The sequence below is a fragment of the Gadus morhua genome, chromosome 3 (genome assembly GCF_902167405.1).
Source record: "Gadus morhua chromosome 3, gadMor3.0, whole genome shotgun sequence".
Classification (NCBI taxonomy): domain Eukaryota; kingdom Metazoa; phylum Chordata; class Actinopteri; order Gadiformes; family Gadidae; genus Gadus; species Gadus morhua.
In genome coordinates this window covers 8073707-8076206 of record NC_044050.1, presented here as the reverse complement: position 1 = coordinate 8076206, position 2500 = coordinate 8073707, and the positions used below count along the sequence as shown (strand labels likewise).

General features: G+C 44.3%; 1 protein-coding gene across 2 annotated transcripts in view; it reads right to left on the bottom strand.

Annotated features, from left to right (window-relative positions):
* pax5 (paired box 5) overlaps positions 1-2500 on the bottom strand; it is a 50771-nt gene that overhangs the window by 878 nt on the left and 47393 nt on the right. For both annotated transcript variants that reach the window (XM_030351094.1, XM_030351095.1), the window contains exon 11: positions 1-1585. This exon is cut by the window's left edge and continues 878 nt beyond it. In XM_030351094.1, coding sequence (XP_030206954.1) covers positions 1506-1585 — 80 coding nt within the window. In that variant the 3' untranslated portion in view covers positions 1-1505. The remainder of the gene's footprint in view (positions 1586-2500) is intronic.

The window sequence follows — 2500 nt, the reverse complement described above, 5'->3', positions numbered from 1 at the left end:
AGCATGGCGATGCTTTACAGCTATGGGAATACGAATAAGTGTTTCACAAATCACACTTTGTACGTGGCTCTGAATGGATTTCGAACGTGAAAACGGCGCCTTCTGATAGTGATTGATTCTCTTTGTGCTTTTGTAGTCAGTGAGCCATAAAGCGAGCCCATCTTTGGGGAGTTTAAAGAGAGAGGTATAGACACAGAGAGAAAGAAAAAAAGAAAGAAAGAACTAGGGTGCCGCCTCTTCCTCAACCTCTCAACCGGGATCTAGGACGTGATTCGGTATGGCGTCACACTGAAAGCGGGTACCTGTGTTGAACTCATACCAGGCGTCAAAACCTCAGACAGAAAATCAGCAGTGGCTCCACATTTATAAACAGATAGACTTAATTTCAACATTTTTTAACTTCATGTATCACCGCGTCCTCATCATCATGATCATCATCATCATCTTTGTGAACCTCATCATCACTACTCTAGCACAACGGCGCGATACTGATTATAAATCAATACAGGTTTCCACTCTGGTCAATGAGTGCAGTGCAGAAAGCTTCTAAATATATTACTCTGTCGCACAGCTCCATTATAAATAGCTCTTGGACGGGACTAAGGGTCTTGGGCGGAGAGGGTGGAGGGAGGCCCCTCCTCATTAACACCACCTCCAGCTTCATGGCGGGAATCTGGCCTGTGCTTTTGTTGAACAGTCTGTGTTTTAATCAGCGGTGCATTCATGCTCTTTCTTATAATCAGATTATGGATGGTGTTATATGCTTCCATGACGGCAGTGTGCTGAGAATGTCTGGGGCTTGTGGAACAGTTCTAAATGGGCCCCACAGGAAGTAGGAGACACCCTGTTTTCCTAGCGGGGAAGGAGCTAGTTTGTCATTTGGACCTACCAAAGTTAACCAATTAGATTGTCTTTACTGAACAGAAATTACAGACTGATTTGGTGGAGTCATGTACAAGGTATGTCTGGTGAACATAGTTGACTCCTACTGGAAAGAATTATAAAAAAAAAAATAACAGCAATAACAACACCACCTTATTCAGTCAATCACTATCACATTAATTTTCTCTACTGCTAAACATATCGGGTAGTTTGAAGATGACTGTTTGCAAGCTAACATGGTGCTTTGATATTGTGTTTGTCTGTGTGTGTGTGTGTGTGTGTGTGTGTGTGTGTGTGTGTGTGTGTGTGTGTGTGTGTGTGTGTGTGTGTGTGTGTGTGTGTGTGTGTGTGTGTGTGTGTGTGTGTGTGTGTTTGTGTGTTTGTGCGTGTTCATTGAAATGAAAGATCTTTATGGCAGGTTAGGGTCATTCCATCAGGCCTGTTAACATGATGTGGGCAGGATTCTCTAGCGCTGTGCTGCAGCCCAGCAGGGCATTGGTTGGGTTTAGAGTCAATCAAAGAAAATCCAAACTTCACTGACGTTGGCTGTGATTGGATGGTGCTGGTGCTATCCCTCCCTCTTCTTAAACTCTCGCCTCCTCCTCACCTCTCGATACAACTCGTCAATGACGGTCATAGGCCGAGGCTGTTGCCGTGGCGCCAGGCCCCGCCCCCCTTGATGTACTGTAGTAGTATGGTGACCCTGTAGTAGACATACAAAGTATTTGTTAATTTTGGTCCAAACCTTTTTTCGTTTTTTGATGTAATTTCATTTCCAAAAAAAACGCAAATGTAACATTCTTGAAGAACTTTAGGTAACGGTATGGAATAAAATGACTAGAATAAAAGGGTGTCAATAAAAAGTTAAAAGCTTTTCTATTTTTTATGCAGTTTGATATATCAAATGTGGAGAGTAATTAGAGGCTGACATAGCGTGACGTGAGATATTAATTAAATTATGTTATATAAAGAATCCCCCTAGGGACATCACGCATGCAGAACAAACTGACAAAACCAACTCAAACTAAGTCCAACTGTCTTCTTCTCTCTGTTTCTCACTCTCTCACCCACACCCACACACACACATCGACATACACACCAACACGCAAACCCACACACATACACTCCGACCGACTCACACGGACACACACAGTCTAAGTGACAGTCTAAGCCTACCCAGAGTGCAGCTCTACTACCACTGATCCCTGGAGTCTGTCGTCCCCTCAGGTAGGAGGTCAATACAATACTGAAACCCCCTCACACACACACACACACACACACACACACACACACACACACACACACACACACACACACACACACACACACAGACCAACACACACACACACACACACACACACACACACACACACACACACACACACACACACACACACACACACACACACACACACACACACACACACACACACACACACACAGAGACCTGCCTTAAATCGTGGACGGAGACAGCCATATACGCACACGCACACTGTTATTTTTCACACGCACACATGAATGCACACACATCTGTCACAATCAAAAATTGGACTACAAACACTCCCCCCCACATACACACACATACACACACAGCTGCTGCCACTGTCACTGGCATCAA